The sequence below is a fragment of the Magnolia sinica genome, chromosome 17 (assembly GCF_029962835.1).
Source record: "Magnolia sinica isolate HGM2019 chromosome 17, MsV1, whole genome shotgun sequence".
NCBI lineage: Eukaryota > Viridiplantae > Streptophyta > Magnoliopsida > Magnoliales > Magnoliaceae > Magnolia > Magnolia sinica.
In genome coordinates, this window is record NC_080589.1 from 4,816,411 (window position 1) to 4,831,875 (window position 15,465).

The window sequence follows — 15,465 nt, forward strand, 5'->3', positions numbered from 1 at the left end:
CCAAAATCGTAGATTTGCGACGGACCAAATCCGTCGTAAAACCAAAAAAGACGGACTTCGTCCGTCACTGTTTACTTGGTCTTTTTCTTTGCGACGGATAAAATCTGTCGTCGAATCTGCGACGGATAAGGTCCGTCGCATATTATCGACGGATAAGATCCGTCGCAAAAAAATAAAAATCCGTCGCTGAAATTCTTAAAAACCACCCGAACTATTCGTCATTAAAAATATTAGCGACGGACTCAAATCCGTCGTTGATATGCTACTTGAGAAATTAGCGACGGATTTGGTACGTCGCTAAAATATCCATAAATTTTAATAAAATATCCCCAGGTTTTATTTTACTCATTTATTTTGAATCTTACACCTGATAGTCATTCAAAAAATAATTTACATGATTGTTTAATAAGAATCCCATTAACAAAATTAGTAACAACTCAATTCAATAAAGAGGAAATGGCTAAGTGGGGCCATTTGAATGGACTACTACAAGTACACCTTTCTTTTCAGATAATTCAAATCAAACCATAATTAAGAAAAATTATAATAGACCATGTAACCTGTAGGACAAACAAACCATCTTTAGCCAAAACGGATTCGCAACAACCGAAGAACTCTTCCATGTATTCATGGCCAACTCCTATCATCTCACTGCAATAAAATTTAAAAAAAAAAAAATTCACCAGTTGGGGAATGCAATTTAATTCTGTTAAAAGCTAATGGAGTTCCAGCAGTTGCCGGGAAATCACCATAATATAATCCTGCATTGGCTGATGAGTAGTCAATCATCATGTCGGTGAATCCAATGGCCTTGGCTGCACGGCTTCTCAATGGACCCGAGAGTTTTCATCAATGTGAAAAATGTCACAACAGGGAGATGCTCTAGCAAGTACCATGTCTCAGAAAATAAAAATATGAAGATAACAGTCATACCAGCAGATATTGTATTAACTCGAATCTTGTGGCGCCTTCCTGCTTCAAATGCAAGCACCTGCCAGATCAGAAAATGTTATAAATACAGCCCCATTTGCTTCAGGAAAATATATATTTTGCATTGAAGACAGCAGACCGGCCAGCTACAAAAATCTCACTTGGTATCACTCTCTAGAGCAGCTTTAGCTGAACTCATGCCCCCCACCATATCTGTATGCATTAATATATAAAGAACAACACAACAATAAGAATCCTCTTCTTTAATAGTTCTGGTTTACATGGGCTGCTAAAATCACAGGGTGTGTAAATCAAGTTACCCAGGAATGATCCTTTCGGCAGCAATGTATGTGAGAGAAATTGATGCACTACCTGCAACATTACATGGACCACATGTTCATATGGTAAGTTGACTGCACATACATACAAATATAGAGGTTGGCTAGGCAGCCCATCTACACCAAGCCACAAGTTCCAACAAGGCACATGGTGCCAATCTCAACCATTCATCAAGTGGTCCCACAGTGCAAATGACCCTAGCTAGCCAAAAAATCAGGCAGCCCACTTTCTTTCTTTTTTTTTTTTCTTTTTTTTTCTTTTTTTTTCCGTTTTCTGAGAAGCTTGCCTGGATTCATTATTGGAACAAAATGCTTGAGCAATGACAAATAGGAATAACTTGATGCTGAAATCGCGGCAAGATATCCATTTCGGGATGTCTCTATTAGAAGTTTACTGACCTATAAAGGAAATTACAAGATAGACGAAAACAGCAAACATAAACATGAGAAGGGGCATGAATAATATAGTTAGTACGGTGCCTCTGGGCCATTGGCGAGAGAGTGCACAAGGATGTCAATGCTCCCAAAGTCATGTTTTACTAATTCAGTTACTTCCTGCGAATGTGTCAAAACTGTGTTTGAATGAAAAACAGCATAGTGGTAAAGGTCATTGACAGGGAAGACCTAGTGCTAAATCAGGAAGGAAATTTTCAGGATCTAACACGCATAATCACACATAAAACATAGCAGTGTATAAGATAACGATTTGTTAAACAAATGCAATAAATGAGGTGCTTTAATTACCCATGAGAATAACTCACAGTTTGGTTTCATTCATTTTCAGGTAGTTAAGCAACTGCAATGGACATGTAGCTGCAATTTGACATAGAACCTTGGATAATACTTCAACCATTTTCATTGTTTTCGGTATTATAATTGTAGTTTTGATGTTATTATGATTAGATCATCATCATCTAAGCCTTATCCGGAATAACTGAGGCCACCTACACAAATCCTGTTACGCATTCCAACCTATCAGGGACCATATCCTCAGTTAAACCATAGTTCCTCAAGTCTTTTCTTATTACCTCCACCCATATCCTTTGGGGCCTCTCCCTTAGAGCCTTCAACTTGAACTGACCCACTCCTAATTGTCGCAGTTCTTGGTTTCTTGCTACCTCCACCCATATCCTCCACCCATATATATATATATATATATATATATATATATATATATATAAGAGGCAAAAATATATTTATTTCCTATATATGTTTAATTTAAATCAATCAAGCCAACACATGTTATCCATCATACAAATATACATTTAAGATATTTTTATAACCCTATAACGTTTCATACCTAGGTAGACTGGGTTTTACATCATAGTGGATTGGAATAAATTAGAGAAAAAGAAAGTGAATGCCGTTGCACTGGGGAATGCTAATGCGGACCCAACTGTCTTTCTTCTTTTAAAACTATAGAATGAGGATGACTCCCAGGAATATAATTTAGAAGTGCCCTAAGCTTACACTCATAAGCTAAGAATACTAGTTTAAGATTAGAATCACTCATCGGTTAAACCCCACTTGGTAGATTTCATGGCTCAAAATTGAGGCTGATAGGATCATTAGGTCGGCAATCCATTGTAAAGATCCAATTATACGCCACCCAAAAAAATAAGAATTCGTGCGTGGCCCACCTGATGATTTGAACGAAATTGATATTTTGTACATCTAAAAGAATTGATGGGGCCGGGTGCACCTGTTGGAAGAGGTGGATGGGTGTTGGGGCCATGATGTTGGACTCTTACCTTATAGGTTAGTCCACTCATCAAAAAGAAGGAAGAAAAGAGCACTTTCATCAAGTGGGCTGTCGTTAGTGTGTATACGGTGTCCGATCACTGGAACACCAACTTTGCGAAGCGAATTAGAAACATACACCCAGATCCATAGCTCAACTGGCAGACTGAGTGGAGATACCTCATTTCAACACTTGAGGTCTTGGTATCGATCCCTAGCGGGGGTGGCTAACATGGAGTGTGTGTACTAACAAGCTAACCCAAAATAATAATAATAATAATTCTATTAAAAAAAAAAAAAAAGAATTAGAAACATACAATGTATCACATCACATTACTTTTCACAGTAATGACCTGAACAAACTCTTAACATATGCTTTTTAAAAAAGAACAATGAAATAGTCCACGCCTCTAATAACTCCGCCCATGATGGATGCCCATGTAACAAAGAACATAGATTAACCGACTCACATTAATAGTGGTACAAAGGTGGCCGAATCCTATGCAAGAGTAAAACCCTAAAAGAGAGATAGCAAGATTGTTTTGGAATATACAACCCTGTGTATGCCATCTCGTTCTAATTAATATAGGCCTACCCATGAGATTTCTAGTCTTTTAGTCATGAGATTTTGCCTTGATATTGGGCAAGGATCTTTTATGCAAGCTAGTCTCTTAGGTGCCTTATTTAAAGCCCAAATTGTGCAAGCCATTTTTGGTGTCCACAACCAACATGGGCTAAAACTATAGTATTCATAGGCTGTGATCCACTCATCAAAGGGGCCGCATATACATCAAATGCAAGCCAACCTACCTACATGGTGGACCCATTATTTGAATATTGCATATACATTTCATGTAGCCATGTGTAGAGGTACAAGGGTTTATTATAGCTCCATAATAACAAATTGGTATAGATAATAACAAGTACATGCTGGAAGCTATGCATTTATTTATTTTAGCCATTAGTGACAAAATGAGAGAGAGAGAGAGAGAGAGAGAGAGAGAGAGAGAGAAAGAGAGAGAGAGAGAGAGAATACTTCCATAGTGTGATAGTGTGATTGTACATTAGCTTGTATAGCCACTAAACAAGTATAAAGTTAAGGCCATTCAACCTAACTATTTTTTTTTAAATCATGATATACCCCAATCATTTAGTCATTGTTGTTTATTTAAGGTTCGTGGACTGCCCATTTGCATAATCGCAGTTGAATTAGATTTTTCCAGCTACAAGTATATTGGGCCATGAACAATATTCCAAAGCTAGTATAAGAACTAGATAGTCTAGATCGATCACTGATCAGTCCTGCATGATGGAAGATTCGAATTCAAATGTAGAGGTATTGGAGATGATGACGAACAACATAAGGGTGTAGGCAACTAGGCATTCATCTTGGGAGCGAGGCGTCCCATGCTGTGACCACATCTAGAGACATCCTTGATCATGACGAACGTCGCTTTTGAAGACACCATGGCAAAAAGATTTTGTAAAATATATATTAAAATGCTCTTCTAATGACCGATCCTAATAAGAACTCTGTGAGAATTTTTTGAGAACTCATCTCATGTAATGCAAGCACAAAATTCTAATGGTCCACAACATAGGTCACGTCATGAAACCCTCAAGGCCCAAAAGTTAGCTTGATACTAAAATTTGGTGGGCCATAGCAAAGTGAGAGGGAATTTCTACTCTTGATTTTCACCGGGGCCCACATGATTTACAAAACAACTCGATCTTTTGCCCAACCCTTCACGCGAGTTCTCATGAGAACCGGTTCCTAGGAGAGCATCTCTCTCTCTCTCTCTCTCTACACACACAGACTGCACATACACTGATAATGTCTTCATTCCTCCCCAAGATTGTGTTAATTCCTCCCCAAGATTGTGTTAAAAAACAGAACCTTTTCTACTTTCCTTTCTTACCTGCAGATATCTTATTGCTAGTGTTGCTCTTATGTCTTTGACATTTTGGAACTAGCTAGAAGCGCATAGCACTTGGTATTTTCAGCATGAATGTATGTTAAAGAGGTATTATTTGTTACTTTGTTAGTTTGTTATTTATTAAAAGGCCTACTCAGAATATAATGACATGTAGCACTAACAACTAAGCTTACCCTTATTGGAGTCTTTTTCTCCCATCTACATACACTACCTGTCTTCAATGACTATAATATATCTTTAGAATCTGCATATTTCTTAGGAATTAAATTTCCCCCAAAAATTAAAAATAAAAAATCCAACTTGTCTCTGCATCTCATCTTCTTAAAATACATTTTTGAGAATGAGACAACTGTTTCAAATTGCAACAACTCATGAATGTGTAGAATTGGCATGATTATAGATGGCACAATGGCGCCTTTTCTGTAACCATGTGTGCTTGGCAAGAAATTGCCTGCCACTAAACATTTACACCCATGAATGGTACAGTCTCCAAGGGTCCAGAAATCCAATTAGTTTTTCAAATGGTCAAGTAGGAATGTTCAGGTAGTGCCTTGTTTCCATTAACTTATTTGTACCTCCACCAATATACCACATTTTTAAGATATTGGATCCATTCCAGTGGGCAACCACATCATGAATCTCACATAATTTGAAAATCAGGGGGATCCATTCATATAAGGTATGCCAAACACGTATGTTGGGTTAGATTGCTGATCATTTGATGTCATGGCCCATCTCATACTTATGCCTGGTGACATTCATGATGAATCCGACCTTCTCCATGGTTTAGATGATCTATATATGTGACACGTTTGAGAAAAAAAATATATCATATCATGGGCAAGTTCCGGTAGTGATTACAGTCCGATTATAGGTCCTAGGAGCAATTATGGTCTAATTACTAGGAATGATTATGGTCAGATCACAGGTCTCAGAAATGATTACAGTCTAAGTACATGTCTTATGAACAATTATAGTCTGATTATAGATCCCAAGAGCAATTGATAATAATTGATCAATCTTCATGGCTAAAATAATGCGTTATTTAAAGATATGATAAGGTCATGAAGAAAAATAAAGGGGCATTTACATAATTAAAGTGAAGTCATCCATTTGATGGCGGCTCTTCACTATTGTTAGAGACCTATAATAGTTTATGACCTTTTTCTTTTATCAAAAAAAAGAAAAAGGAAAAAGAAAAAGAAAAAAAAAAAAGCCGTTGTTCATCTCCTCCCATGTTACACTCATGTATGGTCCACGCCCCCAAAATTAAGGGGTGCATCGTGAATGGAGAGTGTCTGAAACACATTAATAAAGTAATCCTAACCATCCATTTTATGGTTATTGAACGGATGGTTAAAATAAAAATAGTGAGTCGTGCAAAATCAGATGGTAACTTTCATGTTCTCAGAGTAATTTTAGGCTATGGTCTATTATACTTAAGGTTAGTTATTTGAACACCCAGATCCATAGCTCAACTGACAGATTGAGTGGAGATACCTCGTTTCAACACTTGAGGTCTTGGTATCGATCCCTAGCTGGGGTGGCTAACATGGAGTGTGTGTACTGACATGGGTGTGTACTAACAAGCTATGTCATGTATAAACTTGAAGAGTTGACACCATTTTAAAATAGTGGTAAACTACCATTAGTGGTCCTTTTCCTCACTGGAAAAGTTCCCATCTGGAAATGGAACCCATAAGTAGGGAGTGTGCAAAATTCAGAAATAGTAATTCCCAACTTGAATCTTCATTTCTCAATTGATACTAGCTTGCAAATCCCAACAACATGGATTTATCTGTAACACTGACTTTCATGATTGTAAATAGGAACTGCACAGTAGATTTCCTTCTAACTCTTTCTCAGTATACAAGCACGTTTCTGCACTTCACATAATTGCAATCCCACTACTCAGACATGATAAACAAAATCTTTTGAAAAATGGAAAACAATATGGGTTATGGTCAACATTTTATTGCAGAAAGGGAAGAAAGTGAGGAATTGGAATGTATAATATATGCAAGTTTTGAAACACAACCAATGACTGATAGGGCCCACTAAAGGACAACCTTGATAGCAGGTCCCAAGATTAATCATGGCAGAACCATAGGGCATGGTAGAGACTAGAGAGTGAAACATTGACTTCAAATGAACTTCAAGGATCAGAATAGATGATTTCCTACTTTTAATATATAATATTTATAAAAAAAAAAAAAAAAAAAAAAAACTAAACAAATCTTACAAGCCAAACCTGAATATTTCTCCTGATTCAAATTCCCAACACAAAACCAAACCATTAATTAGTGAAACGGTATTCCAGGTTACCTGAATAGCAGTTTCACTCTTACAATCATCACTGTAAATTACAACCCTGAAAAAACAGAAAAGAAATTAGATAAATTAAAAAAAAAAAAAAAAAAAAAATCCAATACCAAAACAAAAGCCAAAACAAAAGAAAATAGGGAAAACCACAAAACCCAAGCTGGTTTTGGGGGTAAAAAACCAGGCATGCTTAAAAGATAAATTCCCAAAAATTACAAAAAGTAGCACTGAAAAAATCATAAAAAAGACGAAAGAAAAACAGAAACAGAGAAGATACAAAAGACCATTTGTAAGTAATCTATACAACACTTCTATTCCTTGATTGAAGACAAAAATAACCAAATTTAGGCCTCCTTCAAAAGCTAAAACATCTATAATTAACAACATCATGCAGCAAAAAAATACCAAAAATAGAAAAAGAAAAGGGGTGTGAGTAATTCTTGGAGCTTTTTCTACAAAAGATGCCGAATGCCCAAGCTCTTCAATTTCTGAATTGACTGAGATATCAGACATGAGCTTGCAGAAACAAGAGAAGGGATTGATGGGATATGGCTTTGTCCATCATAAACCTGAGCGTACTGATTTCTCCATGGATAGCTGTTTAACATATTCCGAAAACTCAGAAAGAATGAACTATGATTCTGTCAATGGATATAAATCCAACAAGCATAACGGAATTGTTACATTTCCATTAGCAGAATTGGATAGCTACATGTCAACTTCCACATATTGGGCCTTGGATTGGATGGCTACATGTTCGTTTCTCACCAACAGCTCCATATCTCTTTCTAATCAGCGTGCTTTCCAGTATGTGTTCCATCCACAATAAAGTAAAAAATATCTATACTAAAAATTCTAGGACCCTGCTGAAAGCTTTTCAAACTAATCCTACAACACTGAATTTCTTCATAAAGTAAAAAATATCTATACTACAACCATAATATGAGCATATTTAGTAAAAGAAAGAAACAACAAATCTGTAGCAATTAACTCTCAACTTTAACTGCTTCCAATTGGGGTTCAGCCCATTTATAGGCTTGTGATGATTTTTCTGATGCCTGAAACAATATTATGAACTAAACCGATATTCCTATATTGGTACCAGCAGTTCAGAAAACCAACCAGAGAAATTATAACAACTTACCCCATATTCCGATATTGGAATTCCTTGTTGAGCATGTAGTAAATGTGCTTCCTCCATGTTGTGGCCCACCTCACAAGCTTCCCCCACCTTTTAAATTATTCGCCCTTCATTTCCAAGAATAGTTTAACTCATCAACTCAGCCCATTAAAAAATATTCCCACCCCCAAATATTTTCACTGAGAATTAAATGGTAGGAGCAATGGAAAGAAAGCTTGCCTGCTAAAACTTCAAGTGATTGTGCAGAAAAAGAAAAAGAGGTAAAAAAAGAAAAACACACCTTGTAGAGATGTCGGTTCCCTGTAGGAGAAATCAGGCCTTCAACCCTTTCACCAGGAAGCACCAGCAAGCATGCATGTATTTTATCCACATGTTCATCTATATGCGCACTGTACACATGACAATCTAGTTGCATATGCATACAAGTGACTAACATGTTAAATTTGGTCTGGAGATTATAATTCATGGTCCATCAGGCAGGTTGCACTTAATACATAGCTTTTCCTAAATGAAGAATTTAAGAAATATCCAATCGATCAAGCTATTCTCTCATTTAACCCAAAATAAATAAATTCAACAAATTAAAAAAAAAAAAAAAAACAATCCGGATTCAATGAAAAGAATCTGAAAAGCAACATTCCATTCATTAATGCAAGAACAAATAAAAATCATAATAAAATTAAAACATAAAAAACCATTTCAGATTCAATCAAGTGAATGTAAAAAATCACAACTATTGCATTCAAAAAAAAAAAAAAGGACATGACTTTTGCAATCCTTTAAAATAGCATAGTTGTACATATGCTATCCACTGTTTCTTAAATGGTGCATTTAGCATTCGTGTATGTCAGTCAAGACCATCCAGATGTTTGGAGGGTAGCACATACCTTGCACATGCTTGGAGGGCAGAGTTGCGTTCGCAAAATCATCACATACAGCAACTGTATATGAACTTTCACATTCTGCATTTTTTCCCACCAGAGTTACATTTGCAAAATATTCAATACATGCAAAAGGTGAGTCACATACCATGAAACTTGTTATAGAAATTGCGCCAATCTACTCATTGGGTAGGCTATAAGTCAAAATTAATGGCCAGCTAATGGACATCTAGCTAATCACGTGACTAAATATAACTGTTCCGCCGACATGGTAAGTGGATTGGCCTAAAGTTCAAACCAAGTAATCATCATTTTGTGAATGTAATTGTCCCGCCGACATGGTAAGTTGACTTCCCAAAGATTGAAAAGGTCGAAAGCTACAACAGAACCAAAAGTAGATATACCTTGCTGGCCGCCTTGTTGCCAAGACCAAATTTATTAGCAGGCTTTCCATCTGGAATCTTGTAATCTCTAAACCAGTCCCGAATTGCAGTGAGAGTTCCCTGCATCAAAGCAAACTGATAGATGAAATCAAGGGGCCAGAGGATAATTCCAAGTGGTGAATGAAAATGACCATTGAATGTATCTCATCTACTTTGAACAAAGTTTTTCATGGTTCAAATCACATCATAAGAAATAAGCAGCAGTCTCCAGACATGTATCAGGAAACTCCGAAATGAGACATGTCAGCGTGTATTAGATGATACATTCCATGTGAGTACTGATTTAGTGCATCACTAGAGATGACAAATGACAATACAAAGCTGAATCCTCATTTCATCATATGATGGTGGCATCCGTACAATTTCTACATAGCAGGAAAGCTGAAAAAATCATATGAGAAGAAAATGAAGTCAACATTCATTGAAATAAAATATCTATCCATATAATCAAAGTGAAGGAGTCTTATGCATTAGCGCACAATGATCAAACATTTGCAAATACGATATATGGATTATGCCACTTCAATCTCCATCCTCAAAAATGAAAAGCACTAATGATGCAGGACCATCTGACCATCCAACAGGTGACCCAGAGTGGTCTCACTGCTATCATCCAACGAGGACATCTGCATTTCGTAGAAGCAGAGCCCATGTATTCCACAAAATTGACATGATAAGATGGGCTAAACACCCCAATCCTCAAAATCTGCTCCATAAGAACGCGATGATAGAGTGCTGGGTCCAATCTCAATCATTTCTCATCTGCCGGTAGACAAGCTCCCGTCCACATTTGGCAGACAACCCATGTGGGCTATGCTCACAGATATCTGAAAATGATTACAAATCCAATAGTCTTCAAAATCCAGAAAGGACACAACATTATAACTAATCCAAAATCTGTAAAATACCTACTATCAGAGGAGAAAATAATGATAATATTTCATACCGGAAAATGTTTCTCAACATCGGCAACATCGTTCACGAGCGAAGCTCTCGGATCGTCCAACGATATTGCAACTATTTTCCAATCAAGCTCCCCCTCATCAATCATAGCCAAAGCTGCTAGGGGCTTGACCTTGAGACATTCAAACGAGAAAAACTCGAGAAAACCAAAAAATTCGGAAGAAAGAAAATGCAAAAACCGTGGAAAAATCAAATGGCGTATATGAAACCCCAAAAATCGCTGCTCCGGAAAATTTACACCAAAATGCAGAGATTTTCTTATATTATGATAAATCATAGAAAGAAAAAGAGGAGGAAATTGAAACGAGGTACCTGAAAATCTCCCGATCGCAAATTCCTGGCAGCGTAAATGAATGTCAAAAGAGGAACTCCAGCGACTTTTGTTTGAATGAAGACGCGCCTTCCTCTGCTTGGAAGATGGATTCGGAAATCCTCTTCTAAAATGAGACGTAACTTTCAAATCCAACAATTGTGAGTTTTCCATCATTTATAAAATAAACTATATTAAAAGCCACACATATAATGGACCATTTACAGATGATTAAGATAGTTTTGTATAGGAAAAAAGTATAAATATTAGCCATTTACAACTAGACCCATTATTTAGATGGTCTGAATAACACCATCTCATTGCCACTATTGTTATGAATCAGTCACCACTATTTTACATCAAATACAAAACTCACACATTGACACTCTACAATAAAAAAAAATAACCGGTTGAACTTTGGATCTGGTAGCATTGAGCTTTGGATCTAGTGGGGTCTGTGGGTCCCACAATGATGTATATGTTTTATCCCCACAGTCCATCCATTTTTTAACGTCATTTTAGGGTGATCCTAGAAGTGAGCTTGATATAGATCTCAGCTAGACCACACCACATGAAAACAATAGTGATCGGATATCCATCATTAAAATCTTCCTAAGGCCCACTGTACTGTTTATTTGACATCCAATTTGTTTATGAGGTCGTACAGGCCTAGATGAAGGGGAAAAACAAAAATCATCTCGGTCCAAAACTTTTATGGCCTCCAAAATATTTTTAATGGTTGATGCTTATTCAACATTGTTTCCTGTAATGTGGTCCATTTCAGATTGGGATATACCTCATTTTTGGTCTCATGCCGTAAGATGATTTTTAAAAATAGATGGAAAGCATGGATTAAACACATATATCATGGTGGGGCTCACAGAGCACCGACCACCAACCATTGGGAGTAGCCAATTCATTCCCCTTATTTGTGGTGCGGTCCATTTAATCTTTGGATATGATTCATTTTTTGGATAATTCCTTAAAATGATATCGAAAAATGGATGAACGGTGTGGGTTAATCCCAAATTTTCGATTAATCCAAAACTTAAGTGAACCATGCCACACGAAACAATGTGAAATAATGATTTCCACCGTTAATACCTTCCTTGGACCCACAATAATGTTTATTTGTCATCCAACCTGTTCATAATATCAAAAAGATATGAATGAAGAGAAAACACAAACATCAGCTTGATCCAAAACTTCTATGGCCTCCAAAAAAATTTCAATGGTAGAGGTTCAATCACACTATTTCCTGTGGTGTGGTCTACTTGAGCTTTGGATATGCTTCTTTTTTATTCTTTAGACGTCAAATTATCTGTTACCATGGATGAACGGAGTGGATAAAATAAATAAATAATGGTGGACCCCACAAAATTTACTCAATATGCTAAGGGTAATTTATAACTCACCTAAATGGAGTGGAAAGAGGTTTCCTTAAAACATTTATAATCATATATTGGGCTTGCCTAAGTGTGATTCACATATCCAACCCACTCATTATGTGTATCCCACTTGGATTAGGGGTCAGACCAAGTTTCAACCGCATCCAAAACTCATGTGGGCCCCACCAAGTGCTTTTATATTTTTTCAGGATGTCTTCACATGGTTTTCGATGGTATGGGCCACCTGAGTTTTGTATACGGATGATTTTTGAGATATCTCATAACCTAAAGGGGAAACATCAAATGCACGGTGTTGATGTTCGACACACATCATAATAGGGTTTACAAAACTTACTAACATTAATACTAAAGTTCTCGCGAGGTCAATAAGTTAGGTCACAATTTTTATCGTAATATTTGACTTATTCTATATATATTGTCCCTTCATTCTATTTTACTGATCAATATCCTCAGTTTAACTAGTTACTCGCCTCGATGAGGTTACATTTTTTTTTTTCACAGATAAATTTCAATTTCCATTTAAAAATAACATTTTTTTCAAAATGCATATTTTTTACGCTTAATTTTTCTTTGAAAACTTTTAACAAAATATCATTTTTATTATAAAATATTTTTAAAAAAATTAAAATACAAATTCTGATTTTATTTTTTTTTTTCAAAATCTCAAAAATTTTCTCAAATTTTAAATTTTTTTCTCAAAAATTCCAAAATGCCGATTTTTTCTTCAAAACCATCATTTTGTTTTCAACTTTTCAATTTTCTTTTTTAAAATGATATATATTTTTTTTCAAAATCTCAATGTTTTTATAAATAACTTTTTCTTTTAATTTCAAATTTTCAACATTTTTAATTATTTTTAAAATCACAAATTTTTTCAACTTATTTATTTTTCATTTCAAAATGTTTATTTTTTGTTAAAGTATCGATTCTTTGATATTGTTTAACATTTTCAATTATTTTTAAAATCACAAATTTTTTCAACTTTTTATTTTTCGTTTCAAAATGTTTATTTTTTGTTAAAGTATCGATTCTTAGATATTGTTTAATTTTAAAAAATTTCAATTCTTTCTAACTTCACCATTTTTTTTAACTTATCAATTTTTTTCGAATTTCTCAATTTTATTTTATTTTTCAAAATACAAACTCTCATTTTCTTTTTCAAAATATTTTCATTTTTCAACATCGTCAAAATTTTAAAATTTTTTTAAATCTTTTTAATTTTCTTTTTTAGGATATTTCTTTTTTCTCGAAATCAAATTCTTTTTTTTTTCAAAATTATCAACTTTATTCAATATTATTTTTTTCCCACAAAATAGATTTTTATTAAATCACGATTTTTTTTTTTTCAAAATCTCATTTTTTCCTAAACATTGTTAAATTTTTTTAACTTCTCAATGGGTTTTTTCATGTCATATTACAAATCATTTGAATATTAGTTTTAAAATTTTAAAAATTAATAATTTCCACTCATTTAATATGAAAACAATTTTTATTTATTTATTTATTTTTGCATTCAATCAATTGTTAAAAAATAATATTAGATACAAATATGTACAATTAAACCACTGAATTTGTATTAAAAAACAATTCTTAGACTAGAAAAAAACATGATTTTCCATCATATTCTAAAAAATAATAATAATAATTGTTAAAGGAAAAAGTCCTTTTACGACGGACCTTGATCCGTCGCAAAAGTAACTGAAAAGCGTCGCCATTTGATATTTTGGGGGGGAATTTGCAATTGCCATCGCAAAATCAAAATTTATGACGGATTTAGTCCGCTGCCAAATTACGACGAACTAAAATCCATCGTAAATATGTCGTAAATCAGATTTTAGTGACGGATTTTGGTCCGTCGTGAAATTCTGCGACGTTTGGACCACGGATTTTCGAGAGGCAGGCATAGCGACAGACCTTTTCTATTCACAACGAATTAAATCCGTCGTTAAGTCCGTCGCAAATTGGCTATTTGGGCGTAGTGACTTTAACCATTAGATTGCATTTAAAAAAAAAAAAAAAAAAGAAACCTGGGCCTATGCCCTAAAAATTGAAACGAACATGAATCACTTGGGATACACTGATGGAAATAGTTTGGCAGGCCCTATACACTATACAAGTCAACGCGAATCATAAACGGAATTGACTTTAAAGCCCATGGCCTAATACATGATGAAAAATCTAGTGGTTGGGGTTTATTTTATATAAATATCAGTGGGGCCCACCCTGAGTCACCAATTAACCATTTGTTATTGCAGGTGGCTATGAGGGACGATACTCAGATTGCCTAGGATAGCATGCAACATGGACGGTTGTGTGCTACTGGAAAAGCTTTGTAGGCCCTGCCATGATGCACGTGTATTATTCATGTCGTCCATCCATTTTTATGGATCATTTTAGTGCATGAGCACAAAATTAAGGTAGATTTAGATCTCAAGTGGACTACACAAGAAATTGGTGATTGGACGCCTACCATAAACTTTTTGGTGGCTACAAAAGTTTTTGGATCAAGCTGATATTTATAATTTCTCTTCATCAGTGTCTTTGTGATGGGTCCACTCGAGCTTTGGCTTGTATTCTGAGAATGCGCCCCTTGAAGACCTGACAAACATGACAGCGTCGCACTCCTCTACCGACATCATGTACTAACTGTAGCTAGTAGTATCGTTCTTCAATAAGTGCTCGTGTCTTGTCCCGTTAAAGGTGTCCACTAAGGCCACATCCATGTAGCTCTTGGATGATCTGCTCCCTCAGTGAGCTTTTGGGGATGCATAATCAATTCCCTTTAAAAATGAATCCTTCTTGCATATGTAGGTCACTGAGGTGATCTACTTGGCATATAACCCATGCGTCATTGAAGTCGTTGTCGTCGGCATATGTCCTTAAGGCACTCGAACTCAATAACCTTACTGCTTATGGTGACTAACAAAGTTGCACGGCGACTCAGTGCATCAGCCACTTTGTTCTGCTGCCTAGACTTATATTTTAGCACAAACACGAATTCCTACAAAAACGAAATCTACCTAGCATGTACACGATTCACTTTAACTTGGC

General features: G+C 35.6%; 1 protein-coding gene and 1 long non-coding RNA gene across 6 annotated transcripts; both read right to left on the bottom strand.

The window, feature by feature from the left end:
• Window positions 1-596: 596 nt before the first annotated feature.
• LOC131231627 (uncharacterized) lies at window positions 597-993 on the bottom strand. Of its 2 annotated transcripts, none has more exons than XR_009164474.1 (2): window positions 934-993; window positions 597-651 (listed from the first exon to the last, which is right to left on the bottom strand). It is a non-coding gene; the product is annotated as an uncharacterized LOC131231627 (long non-coding RNA). The 2 variants fall into 2 exon arrangements; XR_009164475.1 differs by lacking the exon at window positions 934-993 and adding an exon at window positions 750-837.
• Window positions 994-8,310: 7,317 nt separating this feature from the next.
• On the bottom strand, window positions 8,311-10,837 carry LOC131230844 (soluble inorganic pyrophosphatase 6, chloroplastic-like). 4 transcript variants are annotated; one of them, XR_009164108.1, is made up of 4 exons: window positions 10,679-10,837; window positions 9,694-9,792; window positions 8,412-8,515; window positions 8,311-8,325 (listed from the first exon to the last, which is right to left on the bottom strand). XR_009164108.1 is itself a non-coding variant. In XM_058226854.1 (4 exons), exons 1-4 carry the CDS (start codon window positions 10,781-10,783, stop codon window positions 8,507-8,509), a joined length of 288 nt encoding a protein of 95 aa, XP_058082837.1. In that variant the 5' UTR covers window positions 10,784-10,837; the 3' UTR covers window positions 8,492-8,506. The 4 variants fall into 4 exon arrangements, 3 of the variants coding, with proteins under 3 accessions (XP_058082837.1, XP_058082838.1, XP_058082836.1); XM_058226854.1 differs by lacking the exon at window positions 8,311-8,325 and adding an exon at window positions 9,296-9,370 and having other exon boundaries at window positions 8,492-8,515; XM_058226855.1 differs by lacking the exons at window positions 8,311-8,325; window positions 8,412-8,515 and adding exons at window positions 8,714-8,734; window positions 9,296-9,370.
• Window positions 10,838-15,465: the final 4,628 nt, after the last annotated feature.

What these genes read in the sequence shown, in the direction of transcription:
- LOC131230844 (XM_058226853.1), bottom strand. Translation starts at nt 10,783, where the DNA reads ATGATTGATGAGGGGGAGCTTGATTGGAAAATAGTTGCAATATCGTTG. An exon ending in ATGTTGAGAAACATTTTCCG is followed by an intron (nt 9,793 to 10,678) that starts GTATGAAATATT and finishes GCTTTGATGCAG; the next exon opens with GGAACTCTCACTGCAATTCG. An exon ending in GCCCTCCAAGCATGTGCAAG is followed by an intron (nt 8,913 to 9,295) that starts GTATGTGCTACC and finishes TTCTTCATTTAG; the next exon opens with GAAAAGCTATGTATTAAGTG.